Raw genomic sequence first — 21,118 nt, 5'->3', positions numbered from 1 at the left:
TGCCGGGCCCTCTAGCCCGACCAGTTTGGCCGCGCCGGGGCTCGGATTTCAAAGCCCGGGCTCCATTCCTGGTGAATGGGCCGGAGCTCGCCCGGTCTTTCCCACAGACCCCTCCCGCCACGGCCCTGCCCCTCCCCGCGGCCCTCCCCCCGCGCGTCCACGTGACGTCCAAGCCTCGGCGGCTCGGGTTACGGACGCCGCTCCAGTCCCCGCGCCGAGGCTGCACCGCCAACTGCCCGCGCCGCGCCCCCAGCGCCGCCCGCCAGCCCCGCCGCGACATGGCCCGCGCCGCCCCGCGGCGGCCCGCGATCCCCGAGCGCGGCGCGGCTGGCCGCTGAGCGCAGCCCGGAGGCTGCAGGCCCGACCCGGCCTCGGAGCGAAAGCCGCCGCGGCCCCGGGTCCCCGCGCCCAGCCTGCGCCCCGCCGCCGCCGCTGCCGCCCGGCCCGAGCATGGAGACGGCGGAGAAGGAATGCGGCGCCCTGGGAGGGCTCTTCCAGGCCATCGTCAACGACATGAAGGTAACGGGGCGCGGCGGGGGCTGGCCGCCCTGCGGGCGCGCGGGTTCTTGTGCGGGTGCGTGCCCCCTCTGGGGACGCGTGGCGACGGGCAGCCGTGCCCCGCTGTGTCCGTGCGCCGCGTGTCCTGTTTGTCCTTGTCTGAGCGCGTCTGGCCTGCGACTGCCGTGCGCCCCGTGTCTCTGGGTGCCCGTCTTGGGGGTGTGGGTGCTCGTGTGTCGGGGTGTCCGTGCGGTGCCCGGGGTCCAAGCCCCGGGTCGCCCGGGTCGCAGCGCCCCCTTGGGGAGCCGACCCGAGCCTGCGCACACGCGGGCTCCCCGCGCCCCAGACCCCCGAACCATGAATGGGGTTTGGCTCCGGGAGCGACTCCACGGCCCTTTAACGGGCCCGGGGTCTCTCCGGCCTCCGCCCCCTACCACCACCATCCCCCCCACTCCCCCGCCCACGACGGCCCGGGAGCCCAGACAATGCTGTCCACCGCCAAAGCAGGGAGAAATAATAAAGCAGGGAACCGTTAACTCCTTCCCTGCCGGCCTCGGCCTCCGCACCCGCTGCCCGGGTCCCTCAAAACAAGCTCCAGGACGCCAAGGTCTCCACGATGAGCGTTCTGCATCCCAAGGCTTCTGTTCCCACCTTGGGAGAGGAGGGAGAAGGTTGGGTTGATGGAGCAACCCCAGGGAAGGGCTACTCTTGCTCCAGGCTGTCAGCTCCAACCCCCTCCCCATGATTGCCCAAGGTCAGGCTGCAGCGGGCCACCAATTCCTGGCCCACTGCTGGCTCACCAGGTGGGGAAACTGAGGCCTGGGAATGGCTCAAGGTCATTAAGGAGACTGCTGGACACTCCCTGACCTCACCCCTCACTGGTGGTCTAGGGAGTGAGGGGGATCCTCTCCCCCAAAGAGGCTAGGGTTTGGCAGGGCCGGCCCAGGCTGACTAGGCAGAGAGGAAGGGCAGCTCCGATGACAGGACGGGGGCCAGGAAGCAGCGTTCTCTACCCTTCCCCTCTGGGGCAGGCCTGTGGGCAGGGGAAGAGCAGGGGAGAGAACTGGGAACTCGTCAGACCCCCGCCCTCACAACCTATCTCACACTCCCAAGTACACAACATAGAATCCTACCGTGACGTCGCAGGCCCGGGAGGACACACCACAGTGCACACCACACGGGCAGGCCCTTCGGGGGCTCCTGGTGCTGCCAGGGGAACAGCCCCAGGGGCAGCTGCCAGATCTCTGCGCCCCCACCCCCATCCCCAAGAGAACTGGAGCCGCCCTCACTGGGAACTACAGGGTTAGCAGCATGCATAGGTGCCACTCCCTGCCCCCGTATAGGGTGCGCCCCTGAGAGCTCCGTCCCCTGCAACCCCACTCCGAGCTTCTTCTACCGGCCCCCAAAAGTCCTGGCCTCTCTCTGCCCTCAGCAACCCCTCCTGCCCTGTGGACATCACAGCCCTGGCACTGGGTTTCCTTCCTGGGACCAAGCAGCCAGGACAACCCTCCCCCAACCATTCCCAGGGCTGGCAGAGGGGGGGACCTTCCCACAACCCTCCTTCTGGCATCCTCTCCACAAACACTGCAGAGAGCAGCAGCTTTTGCACAGAGCAGAGGGGCAGGACCTGTCTCCCTCCCTCTCCAGGCAATTTGCAAGGAACTTTGGGATGAGATAGAAAGAAATGGCCTAGATTGTAACAAGTGATTGAGGCAGGATTTTCTGATATGTGGAAGCAAACTGGGAGAGGTTTCACCTGCGGTGATGCCAAGTCCCGATATACCTACGACACATGCATGTGTTTGGGCCAGGGACAGAGCAGGGGACCGGGCCACCTGGAGTCGATCATCATCTGGATTTGAGGACAGCTTCTGGCTGTTTCCTTCGGTGGCCTGAGCCACAGAAGTAGCAAGGGTTTCCGTAGAGGAACGTGGCCAGGTTGAGGAGACTGAGCCTACCTGTGAGGCCCCTCTACACAGGGCAAGCACGGCCACAGGCCCCACAACAGCACACCCTGGCCCTCCTGGAGGCCCAGACCCTGGCGTGGGAGAGGCAGAGTAGGGGGAGGAGGACCTACACCTGGAGCCTGGGGGGCCTGGAGGAGGACAGTAGCTCAGGGATCGGGAGGGGGCCCTCGGGAGCTTTCCCTGCCTGCTGTGCCTCATTTAGCTCAGATGCCCATCAAATCCCAGAGAAGGGCAGGGACTTGCCCAAGATGACAGGGCTGGGTGTGGCACCCAGGGCTCTGCCTCAGCCCCAGGCCTCACCTTCAGCAGCACTGGCCCATCCAGAAAACAGGGTCATAATCTTTGCCTGCCCTCGAGAGTGGGGAGTGTCAGGACACATAGGCCCTGGCCAGGTGGGAGAGGCTCCTGGCAGAGAAGCAGGGGTCAAGTGTCTGCTCTGTCCGCCAGCATTAACCTAGCATTTACTGTGTGCCGGACACTGTGCTAGTGCTTTCCATGCAGTCTCCATACTGACCCGCTGACATCGGTGCACTTCCCATCCTGACCTTACAGGTGAGCAGACAGGCTCAGAGAGGACACCCTGGCCCAAGGCCACCCAGAAAGCCCCCTCTCTGGGATTGCAGCCTGAGTCACTCCCCTGCACAGCCCAGGGCCCGGTCAGAGACAGTGTCCGGGGGCCAGGGACCTGGGGCCCAGCGGCCTCCATATCAGTCTCATCCCATCCACTTGAGCACCTCTAGTGAGCATGTAACCTCTCCCCTCCAGAGCAGCCCACTGCTCTGGGGGCAGAGCTGGGCGTCTCTCCCATCCATGTAGTTCCTGCCCCCTACCCACCCTTGATGCCCAGATATTCATCTCCCCGCATCCCGGAAGTTGGGGGGGGGGAATCCCTGACGTGTAGTGACCAGTCAGACAAGGGATCAGATCCTGACCCTGGCACTCGATGGCCTTGGGCAAGCCGGTTAATCTCTCTGAGCCTCAGTTTCCTCATCTGTAGAATGGGGGTGACAACAGTATTCATTTCACAGGGTCATTGTAAGGATTCCATGGGATCACACAGTGCCTGGCCCACCGCACGCTCTTGATCAACAGTAGCAGTCCCTGTCACTAGTGGTAACAACCCAGAGTCCTAGAACCTGACAGCCAGGGTGCGGCCTCTGTGAGGGCACAGGTCCAGGTGAAGACCGAGGACAACCCTGGGGCCCTGGCTGCTTCGGCCCCTCAACCTCACCTCTGGGGTCCTCATGAGTTACCAGTGGGGGGTGGAGTCTCAGGTCCTTAGAGACCCAGGTGCTCCTGTCCATCTGCTGAGGAGGGACCGGGCCTGGCCTCCCCCATGCCCCATCCTGTCTCCTCTCCACCGGGAAAGCCAAGGCTGTGAGGGTCTGGGATGGAGCGATTCTGGCTGGGCAGAAGCGTCGGGGTGGGCCCCAGCCAGGGACTTTAATGGGGTAGGGACCTGTGTCTTCCCAGCTTCTCCCAGCCTGCTGCCCTCTGAGACTTCCCAGAGGCTGCTGGGGGTGCTTAGGTTTTCTGGGGGCCAGGACGGTGCCTCTGGACCCCCTGGACCCACAGCATCATCCCTCCTCCCTGGAGGTCTTGGCAAGGCTTGGGGCTGAGGGTGTTGAGGTGAGGGAGGGCGCCAGGCCCTCAGGACTGTCAGGGGCGGCCTCCCGGGCTCCTTTACCCTGAGCCGTGCCGCACGGAGACAGCCCACGGACAGCCTCCCCCTTCCCGCTCCAGCCTGTGTGAACTTCTCAAATATTTGCTTTCCCTGGCCACTGGTTGGGCTGGGCTGGGAGGGGAGGGAGTTTCTGAGGCTCCCAGAAGCTTCCCTGTCCTCCCCACCCCTGCAGGCTGGCCCTGTCCCTGGGGTTCCAGCCCGGCAAAGCCTCCCTCTGAGGCCCTGGGGACTGGGGTCTCTGCCTTCCCCCTTTCCACTGGAAAAGCCCCAGCTCCCAGCGTCCCATCCCACATGGAAGGGAAGGTCGGCAGCACTTTGGGGCTAGGGGCTTTGCCGGCCTGAGGCTCCCCTTCAAGGATCAAGTCTTCCACAGGGCCATTGGGCCAGGACCCAACAGCCATGAGAGGGCGCATTAGCCAGAAAAACCCCTTGATCTCACTGGACAACTTGATCACCAAGAGCCTGGCTTCCCTACTGGGAAACCCCCTCCCAACTCAGAACTTTGGGCCAGGCTGGGATAAAGGCCACACTGTGTCCCCAGGAGGGGAGGGGAGCCGGGGGTGGAGAAAGGTGGCTCTGTTGGCCGCACAAGGCCCCATTCAGCCTGGGGCCTGACTGTCCCAGGCAGGCTGGCCAGGCTCTGAAGCAGCCATAGCCTCCCCGGGCCTGGGAGCCACTTCTGCTGGCCCGGGATGGATGGATGGCCGGGCTGGCAGTTGCTTCCAGGGCACAGGGTGGGGGCCCCAGAGGCCCCAGTTTAGACCTGGCATGCCTTGAGCCCTGTGTACTGTGCCTCTGCCCCCATGCCATGTGGACCATCCTGGGCTGTGTCCGGGGAACATAGTGCCCCTCATGTGGCTCAGCCCAGATCCCCTGCCAGGCCCCTCCCATCCCCGAGGAGACAGGACCTGCCATTCACTGTTTCCATCTCCGTTGAGGATGTGGGCCACCATTGCAGACAATGGGCCAGAGTTCCTGACTGTCAGGAAGGGAAGAATGGGCAAAGGTGCGTGTTCCCAGGGCCAGGCCTTCTTCATGCCCCAGGTCTCTGTCTTTGGTCGCCTGTCCCCCTAGAGAGCCCAAGAGCCTTCCTCTCCGCAGGGGCAGGGCTGCTGTCTCAGAAACTGCCCAGAGTCTGGACCCAGGCATGTGGGGAGCCCAGCCCAGGTAGAGCCCTGCAGTCCTCATGGAGTCTCCCTTCCTCTCCCATCTCCTCTGCAGAGCTCCTACCCCATCTGGGAGGACTTCAACTCCAAGGCCACAAAGCTGCATTCCCAGCTGAGGTGAGGCTGCTGAGGGTGCCCCAGCTGGGGAGGGAATGGGTAGAAAAGACACCTCACCCACAGACCACCCCGCTGTCCATCTCCCCAGGACCACTGTGCTGGCTGCTGTGGCCTTCCTGGATGCCTTCCAGAAAGTGGCTGACATGGCCACCAACACCCGAGGTAGGGAGGGGGCATGGCTGGAGGTTGGGGATGCCCCAGGTTGGGCTTGGAAGCTGGAAGGGCTGAGTGGAATATGAACCGGGAAGGGGACACCAGGCCCAGAGTCGGGACCTTGAGTTCTGCTCCCTAGTGGAATGGGCTTTTTGTGGAGAGAGTGAGCCTCTCGTCATTAGAGGCATGCAAGCAGGAGTGGGCGAAAGATGACAGGATGTTACAAAGGGGGGTTCCCTTCTCGCTTCTGGGTGGCTGGTTTGACCCCTCAGCCACAGTTGTTCATGCTTCCCTATGGTGAGTTTGACTGTGGCTTCTTCTTTTCCACCCCCTTCTGCTCTTCTGAGAGCACAGAGGGCAGGTGAACATTCCCTGTTGGCCTTGGCATCTCCTCTGCATTCTGGTCCGAGTAGCAGGGACCTGGGTCCCCTGCTCCTTCGGGTGGTGAGAACCAAGGCAGTGGGCGCGTGCTGGCACTCTCACACCTGCATCTGGGCACACCTGGAGGGGGTTCCCGGTAGGGCAGGAGGGGATTTTGGTTGGATCTTTGGATGGTCTTTGGTGCCAGCCTCTCCTAGCTGGGGTGAAGGGCAGCTCCTGGCCCGACCAGCAGAGCAGCCGCAGCTGCAGGAGGCTGGCATAGCCAGGATGGGCAGGACCTTGGTCCCGTACGGAGGACGGTCTTGGTAAATACTGAAAAGAGATCAAGTCGCCTGCTGGGGCCGGCAGGATTGCGGAAAGCTGGGGGGCGGGGCGCGGGGTGCCGGCTCGGCCTTCGCGGGCCGGTGCGCCCCCTCGTGGCCCGAGGCCGGGACTGCAGAAGCCCCGGCGGGCCCGTTCACACGCTGCGCGCTTGCCTTGCCAGGGGCCACGCGGGATATCGGCTCGGCGCTCACGCGCATGTGCATGCGCCACCGCAGCATCGAGACCAAGCTGCGGCAGTTCACCAAGTGAGTGGGCACTGCGGTCGGGGAGCGGGGGGTGTCACGGGGAGTGTCACGGGGAGACCTCCATGGTGGCCCTGACCCTCTTGCCCCCGCCCACAGTGCGCTCCTGGAGAGCCTCATCAACCCACTGCAGGAGCGCATCGAGGACTGGAAGAAGTCGGCCAACCAGCTGGACAAGGACCACGCAAAAGGTGGGTCTGGGGCTGGGCCGTGCTTCCCGCCCCCCACTGGGCGGAAACCCGCGTCACAGGGCTCCTTTCTCATCCCTTGCACAGAGTACAAACGAGCCAGGCATGAGATCAAGAAGAAATCTTCAGACACACTGAAGCTGCAGAAGAAAGCACGCAAAGGTAGAGCCCAGAGCTGGCCCACAGAGGCACAGCCCCAGGGGGCCCCGCTCTGTATCCCCTGCCGCCCTGTGGGGCGCCCCAGGGCATCATCCTGGCCTGAGGGGCCCTGTCCCGCACACTGGACCCTCCAACCTGTTGGGTGGGGCAGAGGGAGCACCTTGCACCCCAGACCCGACCCAGGACCTCCCCTCCTAGGGAGGCAGCAGGAGGCCCAACAGGCCCAGGCACCCCCATACCCCACCCCCCCAGCCCCAGGAGTGGCTCTGTCCATCCGGCTGTCTTTCACACATTCTTTCTTTCTCTATCTCTCCTCTCCTCTCCTCGTCCCAATCCTTCCTGTAGAGCTACTTGGTAAGTCAGATGTCCATTCCTCCAGCTGCTCCTCCCGTCCTTGTCGTCCTTGTCGCATTTGTCTGTCTCCCCCAGCTCAGGGCCATTGGAAGGAGCCTCTCCAGGCCAAGGAAGAGCGAGGAAGGCGGTCGGTCCAGCGAGGGAGGGGCCTGGGGCACAGTCCCCTTGGGGCCCCTGGGGCCCCTGGCCAGGGATGAGTCCGGGGCCACTGCTGGGTCAGTCTGCCAGGCCAAGAGGGGTTGGACCGGGCAGGGTGGGGACACAGGCCCTGGCTGCCCCGCCCCCGCCAGGCCCTCCCAGAGTCCTTACCTCTTGCCTCCCCACTTCCTGTCTCGCTGTCTCCTTTACATCATCTTCTCGCCTCTCCCTGTCTCTCTCGCCGCTTCTTGGTGTCGCTGTTGGTGTCCTTGTGCATCATTCCCTGAGCTGAGTGGGGACCCACACGGAGGCACCCCGTTCCCTGTCCCCTGGGCCCAGCCTCTAGCCCTCTTGGCCCCTACACCCCCTCGTGGCCTGGCCTACAGCTGCGCCCCCATGCTCTACTTGGTCCTACTTCCCTTCCTCCTCCCTGTGCCCTGGGACGTGAGAGGCCACCATCCCACGGGCAGTGAGGGTATCCTGGGGGGTGGAAGTCTCATCTCTTGTGGAGGTTGCCACTGAGCTCTCCTGAGCACAGCTGCTCCAAGGGCGGCCCTGCGGCTGCCCAGGGCTCTGCTCACCCCAGGACCTGGGTGGCTTCGCAGCTTTGGCGTCTTTCCTGTGTGTTTGTTTGTCTGTCCTCTCTGTCTGCTCTGGGGACCAGCCCTTCCACAAGCCCCAGCGTCCCGACTGCCCTACCCAGTCCCCTGGCCCCCACGGCAGTGCCCAGCCCCACAGCCAGGGACACCACCACGGGGTCTGAGCTGTGGATGCAGCGGGCCGGGCTGGCATCCCCAGCGTGGTATCTCCTCCCAACCCCTCCAGGGAAAGGAGACCTGCAGCCCCAGCTGGACAGTGCCCTGCAGGACGTGAACGACATGTACCTGCTGCTGGAGGAGACGGAGAAGCAGGCGGTGCGCCGGGCCCTGATTGAGGAGCGTGGCCGCTTCTGCACCTTCATCACCTTCCTGCAGCCTGTGGTGGTGGGTTCCTCGGGCACAGAGAGGCGTTCTGAGTGTCTCCACCATTGGGCTGGTTGAGGGGTTCCCAAGAACCATGATTTGGGAGCCTCCGTCAGCCCGAGCAGCGTTGGTTGGTGGGAAGGGGTGAGGGAGGGGAGACCCGGTGTGGCCTGCTCCTCCAGGGTGCGTGGGCAGGGGCGGGGCCGAGAGGCTGACTCACTGCTCCATCAGAACGGCGAGCTGACCATGCTGGGAGAGATCACCCACCTGCAGGGCATCATTGATGACCTGGTGGTGCTGACCGCGGAGCCACACAAGCTGCCCCCCGCCAGCGAGCAGGTGCGGCCAGCCCTGGGGACAGGACAGGGGAGGGGAGGGCTTGCCCTTGGTTGGGGATGATAGAGGAGAAAAGGGGACAGCATTTGGGGGAAGCAGCTGGACACAGAGGACCACCTTCTGTGGGGATCTAGGAGCATCTGCCCAGGTGAGGGGTGGTGTGCCCAGGACCCAATGGGGGCCTTACATCGAGAGCAGACGGGTGGAAGTCCCAGATCCGCAGGATCCCCCTGAGCAAGCAAGACTTGATGATGCCCACCTGCCATCCACACCCAGACGCGTCAGCTCCCCTAGACCCAGACGCTCCTGCCCCCACGTGCCGCCCTGCGCACTTCACCTCACCACTGTGCTCCCATTGCACTAGGGTCAGCCCTACCTGACAGCGCCGTGGCGTTGCTCTCACTAGGCGCTTACTGTGTGCCCAGCCCACGCGGAGCACTTCCCATGGGTCACCTCATTCATTCACCCCAGTGGCCCTTTAAAATAGGAATGATTGGCTGCATTTCACAGGAGAAACCCAGGAGAGACCCAGGAAGTTGCCCGAGAGCAGAGCAGAGAGCAGAGCCAGGATTTGAACCCCGTGGGGCCCTTCATGGTCACTCTGGCCTGGCTCCTCTGCCAGCGACAGTGAGTCCTCAGGAGCACCAGGTTCTCCCATGTCCTGGCCTGCGCAGCTTCCCTGAGAAGCAGAGCGGGCAGAATCTCCCCAGGCATCCCCCGCAGCCCTCTGGCAGCCCTGCTTCCTGCCCCTGAGTGAGGAGCTTGTGTTAGGAAAAGGCTGGGGGGCAGGGGGCTTCAGACTCCCAGGGATCGCCTTTGGGGCCCGGTTCTCAATTGGGAAGACAGCAGGGGGCCTCTGGCCCTACTAGCCCTTGGAAGGGAGGCCCAGGAAAATGATGAGGCTTTCTGCAGGGCAGGGCTGCTTCCAGTGACCCCATCCATGTCCCCATCCAGGTGATCAAAGACTTGAAGGGCTCAGACTACAGCTGGTCCTACCAGACCCCACCCTCATCGCCCAGCAGCTCCAGCTCCCGGAAGTCCAGTATGTGCAGGTCAGTGGGGGGCTGAAGGGGGGTGCAGGGAGGGGCAGGGGTACTGCAGCAAGGAATCGGGAAGGTCCCACCAAAACTGCATCAAAAATAGCTTCAGGGCTCCAGAATTCACACAACTCCTAGGTCGTCAAGGAATCTGCAAGCATAGGGGAAACTCTACTCTCGTCGCAAGACTGCCGCTAGTGCAGGCGTGTGTTGGGGGCGGGCGGAGGGGCAGCAGCTTCGTTTACGGAGCAATAAGTATGCAGCAGGTGCCGTGCTAAATGCTTTATGCATTTTCTTCATTGAATCCTAACACCACCGTATCAGGTATGGTGTTGTCTCCATCTCACAGAAGGGGAAGCTGAGGTACAGAATCCCGGCATTTAACCACTAGACTCTGCCAGGCTCAACACAGTGCTGGGGCAATAGTAAGAATCTAAGATGGGGAGGGCTGTGGAGGCTTTGGGGAACATGTGCTGAGGCTACAGGCTTATTACCTTATGGACACTGCAGCCTGGCTGGTTCCTGAGAGCTGGTGCCTGGGCAGCTGCCACAGGCCCGAACCTCAGCCTAAGCTGGGCCCCGAGGTCTTGCAGAGCCAGGGAGAGGCCAAAGGTCTTGCTCAATCACCGGTCAGGCTCAGGATCAGGAGCACTTCCTGGGTGGGATTTGGAGAGCTATTTAAGATTCAAGGCTCCTCGGCGGGAGGGCAGTGAGCATAGCGCGAGTTACTGGCGGGGAGAGCCCTCTGTGCCAGGCACCCTTTCCCCAGATCCACCTTGGCTGGGCAACCGGGGCATGGGCGGTAAGCCAGGCACAGCAGTCAGCTGCTCCTGCAGGGAGAGGAGGGTCCACGTCAACTGGCAGCTCTTCAGACCCCGGGTGGGTGACTGGCACAGGAGGGGAGGGTTGATTGCAGGGGACACCCGTGACCAAGGGTGGAGGCTGGGGACCTTCCCGGTCATGCTCAGGAGGAAGGCAACCTTCATTGCCAGGAACGTTGCCCAGGGATGAAATGGTTGCATAGAGGATATGAACTACAGAGGTCTGGACACCCTTCAGTGGGTGGAAAGGATGAGGGCAATGGTGAGTCCAAGACCCACACAGACCGTCACCACGCACTAGACGTTCAATTAGGATTTGATGGCAAATATCAGGCTTTGAGAAGACAGTCATGATCAGACTTATGTCTGGTTGTAGCCTAACTGGGAAACTCTTTGATGCTGGGTGACTCCGTTTCCTCCTTGTTTTAACCTAAGGTCTACTGTTCTTGCTGGCAGAGTAGGAGGTAGCACTGGGGTGCTCCAGGGCAGGCGCTGGGCCAGCTCTTCAGTGTGGTCCCCTGCCCAGGCCCCACCCTGTCCCACAGTCCTGGAACCCAGCTCCTCTGTGGCACTTTGGTCTCAGGACCTTGTAGTCTGACATTGTCTTTTCCTTCCTTTGCCCCTCACCTCTCTCCCCGGCCCTCGTCTGTCGCCCTTCCACACACACCCCTGTGTCTCCCTGTCTGGCTGCTGTGCGACCCCCTTCACTCCCCCAGCGCCCCCAGCAGCAGTAGCAGTGCCAAGGGTGGCGGAGCCCCGTGGCCTGGGGGTGCCCAAACATACTCACCCGGTTCCACCTGTCGCTACCGCAGCCTGGCACAGCCAGCCACCACCAGCGCCCGCCTCTCCAGCGTCTCCTCCCACGACTCTGGCTTCATCTCCCAGGATGCCACCTACTCCAAGCCCCCCTCGCCCATGCCTTCAGACATCACCAGCCAGGTGAGGGGGCATCTGCCGAACCACCCGGGGTGGGGTGCAGTGGCCTCATGCCAGCCTCAGGCTATCCACGTCAGGGGCCACCTGTAGCTGTTGAGACTAGCCCTGGAGGTCCCCAGGGCCACCACATTGAGGACCAACCTGAACTCACTGCCTCAAGGCTAAGGAGAGTTGGAAGGTCTTGGAGCAGCTTACCAGCTCTGGCGCCTTGTGACCCTCCCCCTGCATAGCCTGGCTGTGATGGAGTGGCTGGCCCTAGCAGGCACCCCCAGGAGCCCCAGGATCTGCAGACATCCTCCCCCTTCTCCACACTTTGGCCAGCTCATTCTGAACACAGAGACTGGCCCAAGAATCTCTTCAGATGTAGGCTCAGATCCTGCAGCCTCAGTGAGATGGAAACAGAGGAACTACAGCAGAAGACAGAGGGAGGTCAGGCCACATGGCCAGGGTGCTGTCCTTCCCCATCATGGCGAGTGCCTCCATTTGAGCTCAGCATTCTCTCTTTTCCTGCTCTCTTGCCCAAGGATGTCCCCACTGCATTGCCAGTCTCCCCTCCTCTGCTGGCTCATTTCTGTCAGTACACAAACACACGCTCTAGTATCATCCATCTTAAAAGCCCTCCCTTCCTCCATGTTCTCCTCCAGCCACCTAGTCTCTCCTTCACAGCAAAACTTCTCAAAAGACTTGTCCACACTGACCACCCCTACCTCATTCCCCATTCACTCCTGTCTGCTTTACCTATCAGTAATTGAAAAGCTGGAATTGTTCATTTCTCCCATATAGTTCTATCCGTTTGCTTTATATATTTTGAGACTATTAGGTGCATACAACTTTAAAATGTTAACTCTTCTTAGTGAATTGAATCTCCTAACGTGATGTAGTTGATCTTCTGTTACTTATATGTTTTCTAGCTTAAAGTCTGTTTTGATATTAACTACAGCTCCTTCAGCTTTATTTTGCTCAATATTTATGGTATCATTTTCTGTCTCTTAGCTTTTAAGCTCACTATGTCCTTATGTTTTAGATGAGTCTCTTATAAACAGCATATGCCTAGATTTTCTTTTCTTATCCAATCTGACAATCTCTTAATTGACATTTTTAGTCCATTCATATTTATTATGATTACTGGCATATTTAGACTTCTGTCTTACTTTTTTCTTTCTATTCATTCTGCTTTTTCTGTGCTGCTTTTGTCTCTTCTCTTGCTTTTTGTTTTTTCCTTTCCCCATTATTTTCCTTCTACTGGATTTTAAGTTATACTTCTTATTTCATTTCTTTTACAGGTTACCTTGAAATTTTACCATGCATCCGTAGCTAAGTCACAGCCCCACCTCCTGAATAATTCAAGGACCTTAACGTATATTTTAACTTCAGTCACCCACTCCCTCCCCTTATAAGCTATATATATCTCTTTAATCGTCCCCATGATTGACATTTTTTTTCTTAATTTTATCATTATTTTATACATACAGTATCTGTTTAGATTTACCCATATGTGTTTACACTTTTTTTGTTCATTTTTTCCTTGTATCCCATCTTCCTTCTAAGGTCACTTTCCTTCTTTCTGAAGTAAAATACGTCCTTTAGAAGTTCTTTTAGAATGTGTCTGTAGTAGTAAACTCTGTTTTTGTTTATCTGTAAACATGCTTTATATTTTTCCTCTTTCTTGAAATTTAGTTTTGCCAGGGATGCAATTCTGGGGTGACAGTTACTCTGTTTCCACATTTTGAAGATATATTCCCCCTGTGTTCTGGCTTCTGTGGCTGGTTGTAATGTCTGCTGTCAGTCACTGTTGTGCCTTTGTGAATGATCTGACTTCTCTCTCTGGCCACTTTAGTTTTTCTACAATGTATCTAATTGTGGATTTGTTTTTGTTTAACCTCACTTGGTGTGTTTGTGTTTCTCTGTCTATCTCTGTATTCATGTTTTTCATTTGCTCTAGGAATTTGCAACCATTATCTCTTTTTTTTTTATAAATTTATTTATTTATTTTTGTCTGAGTTGGGTCTTTGTTGCTGCGTGCGGGCTTTCTCTAGTTGCGGCGAGTGGGGGCTACTCTTCATTGTGGTGTGTGGGCTTCTCATTGCAATGGCTTCTCTTGTGGCAGAGCACGGGCTCTAGACGTGCAGGCTTCTGTAGTTGTGGCTTGCGGGCTCTAGAGCGTAGGCTCAGCAGTTCTGGCACACGGGCTTAGTTGCTCCGCGGCATGTGGGATCTTCCTGGACCAGGGCTCAAACCCATGTCCCCTGCATTGGCAGGCAGGTTCTTAACTACTGCGCCACCAGGGAAGCCCGTCAACCATTATCTCTTTATTCTTACTTTCATTTGTGTGTTTCTTCATTCTCATATTTCCCATCTCTTTGTTTCTCTGGATAATTTCTTCAGGTCCATCTTCCAATGTACTTTTTCTCTATTTTATAGCTATTTAACTTAATCCATTAAGGGTTTGGTTTTTTTAAATTTTGAAATAATTTTAGCCTTGTAGAAAATCTGTAAAAAGAGTGCAGAGTTCCCACCCACCGTCCCCACAGTCTCCCTGGATGTTAACATCTCATGTAACTACCAAACAATTTTCAAAACCAGGAAATTAACACAGGCACAATACTGTTAAATAGTCAACAGACTCTTTTCACATTTTGCCAGCTTTCTCACTAACGTCCTTTTCCTGGTCCAGGAGTCCAGGATCCAACACAGGACCCTACCTTGCATTTTATTATTGTGTCTCTTTAGGCTTCTCCAGTCTATAATGGCTCCTCAGTCCCTCTTAAATGACTTTTGAATACTGGTCATGTATTTTGTAGAATATCCCTCATCTTGAGTGTCTCTGATGTCTTCCTGTAATTAAATGGGCAGGAAGAGCACAGCAGTGGTTTACTGCCATTCCACCTCCTCACCAGACCTTGGTATCCTTTTCATTTGAGCCATTCTGATAGGTGTTATATCATAGTGCCCTGTGTTTTTAATTTGTATTTCCCTGATGACTAATGAGGTTGAACACCTTTTCATACTTTTAAAGGCCATTTGGATATCCTCTTTTTGTGAAGGACCTATTCAGATCTTTTGCTTGTTTTTCTCTCCTAGGTTGTCTGTCTTTTTCTTGTTGATTTGTAGAACTTCTTATATATTGTGGATACAAGTCTTTTCATCTGATAATCTTCTCTGATTCTGTGGGTTGCTGTTTTACTCCCTTAATGGGGTCTTTTAATGACCTAAAGTTCTTAATTTTAATGTGTGTCCAATTTATCCATTTTTTTTCAATTGTTATTGCTTTTTCTGTCCTGTTTGAGGTATTTTTGTGTACTCCAAGGTCACAAAGATGTTTTCCTCCAAAAAAAGCCTTTTTGTTTTACCTTTTCTTCATTTAGGTCTGCAGCTCATCTGGAATTGATTGTGTGTGTGTGTGTGTGTGTGTGTGTGTGTGTGTGTGTGTGTGTGTGGTGAGGTAGAGGTCATTTTTTCCATATGAATATCTAATTGACAATTTTTTGAAAATACCATCTTTTCCTCCACTGCACTGTAGTGTGTTACCTTTGTCATAAAACAGGTGTCTGTGAATGCATAGCTGTTTCTGGAGTTTGTATTCTATTCCACTGGTTGATTTGTCTGTTCTTGCACCAGTACCACACCATCTTAATTATTAATAGCTTTATAAAAAATCTTGATATCTGGTAATAAAAGTCCTCCAGCTTTGATATTCTTCAATATTACCTTGTCTATTTTTGGCCCTTTGCATTTCCTTATAAATTTTAATATCAGCTTGTCAGTTTCCACTAAAAAACTCCAAAAAAAACCCCAAAAACAACCCCTGGGATTCTGACTGGGATTACATATGTCTCTCCATTTATTATGGCTTTACCTTCTCTCAATAATATTTTGCAGTTTTCATGTGAGGATCTTGCACATCTACTGGATTTTTTGCCCTGGGTATTTGATGTTTATTGATGCTATTTTAAATTATTTTGGCTTTTTCAGAGTCTTTTACTTGTTTTTTAGCTGCTGATATTTAGAAATTTGATTTTTTTTCTATGTTGATCTTGTATCCAGTAACCTCGCTAAAAACCCATATTAGTTCTTTTGAATATTCTATAATACATACACAGTCATGTCTTTTACAAACAACCATTTTCTTCTTTTCCAATCCTTTTGCTTTTTACTTCTTTTTCATGCTTTATTGCACTGCTAGAACTTCCAGTGCTAAATAGAAATGGTAATAGTGGGCATCCTTATCTTTTTCCAACCTCAGAAAGAAAAGTATTGATATTTTTGTAGATGACTCTTTATCAGATTAAGGAAGTTCCTTTCTATTGCTAGTCTAAGTGTTTTGTTTTCCATGAACGGGTGTTGAATTTTTCTGTTGAGTTTTCCAAATACGTTTTTCCTTTTATTTTTTATTTTTGTCTTAACATTATATTGGTAAAATTCTAAATGTGTTTACTATTTCCTCCGAATCCTTACCTATAGAGTTTAGTTCCTTTTATTTTAGTCATCTTAGCTCATCATAAACTATTAAAAAGATCTGGGAGTCTAAACCAGGATGATTTAGAGAATCTTACTTGGCTGGTACAGGATCTGGAGAGGTGCTACTGATTAGTTCCCTTCCAGGTTTAATTTGGGTCATCAACAGGGTGAGCTCTCCACCTTGCCACTTGCCCAGTCTCTCAACGACAGTGCTGAAGCCAGCCTCTGCCCTGGGGACCCTCATGGTCCTGTTTCTGCCCTTGCTTCTTTTTTCTTCATTCCTTGTTGTTGTTGTTCTTTTGTTATTTATGTATTTATTTATTTGGCTGCGCCGGGTCTTAGTTGCGGCATGCATGTGGGATCTAGTTCCCTGACCAGGGATTGAACCCAGGCCCCCTGCATTGGGAGCACGGAGACTTAACCACTGGATCACCGGGGAAGTCCCTCTTTGTTGTTTTGAGTTGGGGGGCCTCCCGGGGCACCTAGTTCCTGCCACTGTCCACAGCAGGAGCCTCCTGGGCACCCTCGGTCCTGTCCTCAGTGGGCTTCTGCCCCACCATTCTGTGAAACAGTTCTGGAGGTCTGCACAGACACCCCTCCGCCTCATCTGCACGGACCCCCAGCAGCCGAGCACAACTGACCCTCCCTCCTTTGCACGTCAGGTTCTTCCCCTGATTCTGTGACATCACCTGCTCGTGGTCTTCCTCCACACCACCAGCAGCTCCTGTCACTCTTCTTCGCTGGGCCATCCTCTTCTTCCAAAGCACTGAATGTCGGCCTGACATCCTTGAACCTTTTCTCTAACCACCCTCATCCTGACTGCCTGGTGACCTTATTCTGTCCGACGGCTGCTGGATTTGTGGTTCCAAACCTGACTTCTCCCTGAACTCCAGACTGTAAATACAATTGCCTGCATTGCATCTGGGCATAGATACCTAACAGGCAGCTCAGCTTAACATGTATAGGATGGAACTCTGGACTCCATTCCTCCCCCAGGCTTGCCCTTCTGAGAAAACAGTGGCACATCAACCCGGCAGTTCAAGCCAGCACCCCGCTGCCATCCTTAGTATCGCTCTTTCCCTGCCCACCACATCCAGGCCATCAGCAGCCAGTCCTCTTGTTAATCCTCAAAGTGTGTGGTTATCGGGCTGGGCTGGGGGGCAGGTCATTGCCCATGGCGTGCACTCTGGGTGCTGGCTTCCACTGCATACGCTCACGGCCGTGGCCGTGGCCGTGGCCCTGGAGGGCGTGGGGTGGGGATTGCTGAGTCAGCAGGCCCCGCTGCATGCCAGCGCTGTGACCAGATCTGTTCTCTCCTCTCGTCCTGCCTCCCCGCCCATCCGCCTGCCTGCTCGCCTCTGCGTGGCAGAAGTCCTCCAGCTCAGCGTCCTCCGAGGCCTCGGAAACCTGCCAGTCCGTCAGCGAGTGCAGCTCCCCTACCACGGTCAGTGCTTCCCACCCGCAGCGGGACACAGGGAGGGCCCAGGTTCAACCGGGGGGGCGTGCACGAAGCACTTGCTCCCCGCGAGACAGGCCTCCTGGGCACCACCTGCAGCCACTCCCCACACGCTCACATCTTTCCCTTCTGGGCCCTGCCCCTGGGCCTGGCAGGACTGGGGTGTCACAGCACCCTCCGTGCTCTGTCCTTGGCCATGGTTGTGAGCCTGAGGCCCCATGTGGGTCTGGAAACCCTGAACCTCAACAACAGTGAGGGCCCCCTTGGCCATGAGCAGCAGGACCAAGGGTCCTCCTGACCTGCCTGCCATGCCCTGCAGGACTGGGCCAAGGCCGGCCCCCACGAGCAGCCCTCAGGCACCACCCTGCAGCGGAGGAAGGACCGAGTGGAGCTCCTCCGAGACACAGAAGCAGGCCCGGCTAGCGGGGGCACCCTGGGCCCCAGTGGAGAGGAGGCCCTGCGACCCCGCATGTCCCCTGCCACCATCGCAGCCAAGGTAAGCGGCAACTCCCTGGGCAGCCCAACCAGGGCCCCACCTTCACTCCTAGGTCAGCTCCAGGAGGCCAGGCAAGTGGTCGCAGGGCCAGCTGAGACCGCTCAGCCTGTTGGGGGCTGCCTGAGGTCCGGGCTGATGGGGGAAGCGGGGAGCAAGGCTTCAGCCTGCAGTCTTACCACCCCCAGCACGGTGAGGAGGTGTCGCCCGCGGCCAGTGACCTGGCCATGGTGCTGACCCGCGGCCTGAGCCTGGAGCACCAGAAGAGCAGCCGGGACTCCCTGCAGTACTCGAGCGGCTACAGCACGCAGACCACCACGCCCTCCTGCTCCGAGGACACCATCCCCTCCCAAGGTAGGCCCCAGGGGCCGGGGGCGGGCGGCTGGGCCTTCCCAGGCCCCCAGGGCCCCAGGCCCACCGCATCCCGTGCCCCCCAGGCTCCGACTACGACTGCTACTCAGTGAACGGGGACGCAGACGGGGAGGGCCCACCCGAGTTCGACAAGTCGTCCACCATCCCTCGCAACAGCAACATCGCCCAGAACTACCGCCGCCTGATCCAGACCAAGCGCCCGGCCTCCACTGCGGGGCTGCCCACCGCCGGGCTGCCCACCACCTCGGGCGCACCCCCTGGCGTGGCCACCATCCGCCGCACGCCCTCCACCAAGCCCGCCGTGCGCCGCACCCTCTCCAGCGCCGGCCCCATCCCCATCCGGCCGCCCATCGTCCCCGTGAAGACGCCCACGGTGCCCGACTCCCCCGGCTACGTGGGGCCCACGCGGGCAGGCAGCGAGGAGTGCGTCTTCTACACCGACGAGGCCGCCTCGCCCCTGGCCCCGGACCTGGCCAGGGCCTCCCCGAAGAGGCTCAGCCTGCCCAACACAGCCTGGGGCAGCCCGTCCCCCGAGGCCGCCAGCTACCCGGGGCCGGGGGCCGGGCTGGCGGCCGAGGACGACGAGGCGCAGCAGCAGCAGCTGGCCGCCAACCGGCACAGCCTGGTGGAGAAGCTCGGGGAGCTGGTGGCCGGCGCCCATGCCCTGGGTGAGGGCCAGTTCCCCTTCCCCACTGCCCTGTCGGCCACCCCCGTGGAGGAGACTCCCACCCCACCCCCCGCTGCCACCAGCGACCCCCCGGCTGAAGACATGCTGGTGGCCATCCGGCGCGGGGTGCGGCTCCGCAGGACCGTCACCAATGACAGGTCGGCGCCCCGCATCTTGTGATCCCACCCTCTGGCCCGGGCAAGGCAGGTGGCCTGGTCGGTGGGCAGCGGCCACTCAGAGCAAAGGCACAGTCAGGAGCAAGCGGAGCCAGGCAAGCTTTTGTTTTTTTTTTTTTTTTTTTTTAAAGTCATACGAGGCAAAGCCACTTTATTGGAAAGAGACACCCATCTTGGATTTCAAGGTTTAAACAGGAAATGACTTAACAAACCTCGCCAGGATGGAGCCTGCGGGCCTGGAACTTGGATTTGGAGCCTGTTTCAACCTTTGCTTGCAAACTCTGCCCCTCCTCTTCCTCCTTTCGGGCCCTGCCTTTTCCTGGTGTGGGTGAGCCCCAGAGCCACGCTCCCCGCCCACAGCAGCGGGGCCGGGCCAGCCTCTCCCCGTCCCACCAGCCTGGCTGGGCCCCGCAGTGCCACCGCTTAGCTAGCCTAGCCCGGCTTCTCGCCATCTCCCCAGGGACGGTGGCCTTGGGCTCTTCCGGAATGCTAGCCCATCCCACCCTGACTGAGCTCCCTCCGCCTCCCTCCTCCGTTGTCTCATCTCTCTGCCTCTCCAGGCTCCTCTCCGTAGGGGAGCAGGGCCGACAGAGAGCAGCTGTGCAAGGGCCAGGGGCCCAACCGGCTAAGGTATCTGGTTTGCTGAGAAAGCTCTACGGGATGGCTGGCTGTTGGGGGGTTGGTGGGGAGGTTGCAGCTGGGAGCCCAGCCGCCGCCGCCGTCGCTGCCGCTGCCGTCGTCGTCGTCATCGTCGGGGAAGGGGGTCCGGGCCCAAGTCAAGCCTCTTGGGGAAGACATGCAGGGGACCTGCTTGGAGGAGCCTGGGGACCCTGAAGCAGCATCTCCTCCTCCCAGGGGCGGCTGGGGTTGGAGGCAGGGCGGGGCTGGGCAGTGGGGAAGAAGTCCAGAGGCTAGGGGTCACCTGGCCAGTCCCCCAGGAGCTGCTTTCAGATGCCGTCGCCATCCGGGCACATGGCGACCGACCCTGTGGACCCTGGTGACGGTTTCAGCCACCTCTGGAGATGGGGGCTGGAGCTGGGGGCGGGGGCAGGGGGGACAGGAGGGGTTTCTTTTATGAACACATAATAAAATGAGCTGACCGGACAAGGACTGCTTGTGGGGACAGGGTAGACAGTACAGGGTGTGTCCAAGAGTGCCTGAGGGACGGGGGTGCCCACACTGGCCGTTGGGCCTGTGGCAGGAGGAGGGCCTAAGGGCTCCAGAGGCCAGAGAGCAACTCCTCTCCAGCGTCTGGTCTGGAGCAAAGCCGCAGTGAGGTTGGAAAGGGCTGGGGGCTGGGCCTCCTGCCGGCCTGCTGCGGACCAAGGGGTGGGGGTGGGGGTGGGGGGGCAGTCAGGGGAGATTAGCTTTGACTCTGTTGTCAGAGGAGACGCCCTCCCAGGATGGTCCAGGCAGCGGGGAGCGAGGTGGCAAGTGCCCCCGCACCATGTTGCGTGCCAGCTCCAAGCAGGTAAAAGCACGTGTGCCAAGGGCGAGCGGAGGACTTCCTGCAGCCCCGCAAGGCAGCTGAGGGCGGCCAGGGCGGCAGGGTCACGGTCACAGGGCAGGGGCCCCTCCCGGGGTCAGGAGAGCTGGCTTTTCCTGGTCTGGATGGAGCCCGGGCTCCTGGTAGTTCTTGTGCCAGAAACGGCGGTCTAGGCACAGCAGCCAGGCAGGTGTGGGGAACCAAGGATGCCCCTGAGTGGATGGAGCCACGCGGGGTCCCCGAAAGCGGGTGGAGAACGGTACCTGTAAGTCGCTAGGTCGGAGAAAGGAGACTTGCTGAGCGCACCACACCTGGAGGAGGGCCGGGCGAGGAAGGAGCCGGCAGAGCAGGTGGCCTGTATTTGAAGGCTTGGGGCGGGGCTTACACTGCCCCTCACCACAGGGTTTGCCCAGGTGGGCTGATTTAAGATGCAGGTTATGTGATGTGAGCAGGGTAAGGGGCAGTGGGGTGCGGGGTAGCTGAGTCCCCATGAGGAAGAGCTTGCCCCTGGGGAGGGGGATGGCTTCGGAGACCCAGGGAGGGGGTG

At 58.2% G+C, this 21,118-nt stretch overlaps 1 protein-coding gene across 2 annotated transcripts; it reads left to right on the top strand.

Moving 5' to 3' along the window:
• The first annotated feature begins 362 nt into the window (after positions 1 to 362).
• Positions 363 to 20,414, top strand: MTSS2 (MTSS I-BAR domain containing 2). Of its 2 annotated transcripts, none has more exons than XM_068527301.1 (14): positions 363 to 519; positions 5,371 to 5,432; positions 5,521 to 5,594; positions 6,451 to 6,535; positions 6,632 to 6,723; positions 6,808 to 6,882; positions 8,197 to 8,354; positions 8,565 to 8,672; positions 9,624 to 9,721; positions 11,244 to 11,466; positions 17,291 to 17,365; positions 17,697 to 17,873; positions 18,059 to 18,224; positions 18,308 to 20,414. In XM_068527301.1, exons 1-14 carry the CDS (start codon positions 451 to 453, stop codon positions 19,087 to 19,089), a joined length of 2,244 nt encoding a protein of 747 aa, XP_068383402.1. In that variant the 5' UTR covers positions 363 to 450; the 3' UTR covers positions 19,090 to 20,414. The 2 variants fall into 2 exon arrangements, with proteins under 2 accessions (XP_068383402.1, XP_068383403.1); XM_068527302.1 differs by having other exon boundaries at positions 364 to 519; positions 11,340 to 11,466.
• The last annotated feature ends 704 nt before the right edge of the window (positions 20,415 to 21,118 follow it).

The sequence above is a fragment of the Eschrichtius robustus genome, chromosome 19 (genome assembly GCF_028021215.1).
Source record: "Eschrichtius robustus isolate mEscRob2 chromosome 19, mEscRob2.pri, whole genome shotgun sequence".
Classification (NCBI taxonomy): Eukaryota; Metazoa; Chordata; class Mammalia; order Artiodactyla; family Eschrichtiidae; genus Eschrichtius; species Eschrichtius robustus.
The sequence above is the reverse complement of the archived record's forward strand: the minus strand, read 5'-3'. Positions and strand labels throughout refer to the sequence as shown.

Excerpts from the sequence above, each read along its gene's own strand:
- MTSS2 (XM_068527301.1), top strand. The coding sequence starts at position 451 with ATGGAGACGGCGGAGAAGGAATGCGGCGCCCTGGGAGGGCTCTTCCAG. Across the intron at positions 8,673-9,623 it reads TGCCCCCCGCCAGCGAGCAG|GTGATCAAAGACTTGAAGGG; the intron begins GTGCGGCCAGCC and ends GTCCCCATCCAG. Across the intron at positions 17,874-18,058 it reads CTGCCACCATCGCAGCCAAG|CACGGTGAGGAGGTGTCGCC; the intron begins GTAAGCGGCAAC and ends TACCACCCCCAG.